Genomic DNA, 1,114 nt, shown 5'->3' with positions numbered 1-1,114 from the left:
ATTCCTACTCCCAGACGGGGGGGTTCCTGCGCGGCCGCACCGCGCTCCTCGGGGCTGCGGAGCCGCTGCCTCGCCCTTGAGAAAACCTCGAACGCTTACAGACACCGTCCCTGGGATGCACAGGAGGGGCAAAAAAAAATAAAAAAAATCCCAAACCCCTCCTGGCTTCACTTCTGCCTGCCACACGCTTCACGGGGCAGGGAAAGGGTCGGAGGAGTGGAAAATCTCCGTTCCATCCCGTCACCGTGCCGGAGACGCCCACCCCCCCCTTTGCCACCGCTTTGGAGGGACGCAGGAAAGACCTGGGGACCCCCAAACCTCCCTGCACCGGCTTCCCCACCCTTTCCGCTGGGCTATGATCGAAGTCAAGGTTTCACAGGTATAAAATCAAGTCAAAAAATCACCCCAAAGACTCAGAATTTAGGACTAAAAGAGGCGATTCCAATGGAGACGCGATTCGCTCGGAGATGCTAGTTTAAATTTTCAGGAAAAAGACAGCACTCATGGCAGCGACACACAGGGTGCTTCCCTCCCCTGCCCTACGCTTCCTGCTACTCGTGGGTTTTTGTTTTGTTGGAATGAGAACACAATGTACATCTGGAGGATAACACTCCGGCCAGAGCCCCCCGAGGAAGCTCCCGAGTGTCAGAAAGTCCATCGGTCGTGTAGCTGGCTTTCACTGCTGAAGCTGTTGCTCGCTGAGGCTTCGGGGTTTTGCGTTTGCCGAGTCGAATCTTCGCCTTTTAAACTCTTCCGACACACGGGACACGTGTCGTGCTGCAAGAGAAAACGCGAGAGCTTCGGGGAAACGCCGCTCCACGGCCGCGGGGTTTCATCCTGCCGCACGGGTGGGGCGGGGACGTTCCCCCGGGCGCAGGCGCTTACCAGCTCCAACCACGGGACGATGCAGTTGCTGTGGAAGAAGTGATTGCACGGGAGCTGCCGGACCTGCTCGGCCACGGTGTAGTCCTCTTTGCAGACGGGACACTCCAAACCCGTATCTGGAAGAGACGCAGAGCGAGGAGGGTGAAGGAAGGAACACAAACTCCAGCTTCTACCGCCCAGGCTGTGCTCCCACACACCCAAAAAATTCTTTCGGTTCTCTACATGCTAG

At 57.4% G+C, this 1,114-nt stretch overlaps 1 protein-coding gene across 1 annotated transcript in view; it reads right to left on the bottom strand.

Annotated features, from left to right (window-relative positions):
* Positions 1 to 645: 645 nt before the first annotated feature.
* The window catches only part of LOC104469879 (E3 ubiquitin-protein ligase RNF115-like), a gene marked incomplete at its 5' end in the record, with an annotated part of 1,344 nt that continues 875 nt past the window's right edge, over positions 646 to 1,114 (bottom strand). The window contains 2 exons of the mRNA XM_010084603.1: positions 646 to 777; positions 886 to 1,001. Of these exons, the coding sequence (XP_010082905.1) occupies positions 646 to 777; positions 886 to 1,001 (248 nt within the window). The remainder of the gene's footprint in view (positions 778 to 885; positions 1,002 to 1,114) is intronic.

Source organism: Pterocles gutturalis, unplaced genomic scaffold (genome assembly GCF_000699245.1).
Source record: "Pterocles gutturalis isolate BGI_N339 unplaced genomic scaffold, ASM69924v1 scaffold4770, whole genome shotgun sequence".
NCBI classification, from domain to species: Eukaryota; Metazoa; Chordata; class Aves; order Pterocliformes; family Pteroclidae; genus Pterocles; species Pterocles gutturalis.
The sequence above is the reverse complement of the archived record's forward strand: the minus strand, read 5'-3'. Positions and strand labels throughout refer to the sequence as shown.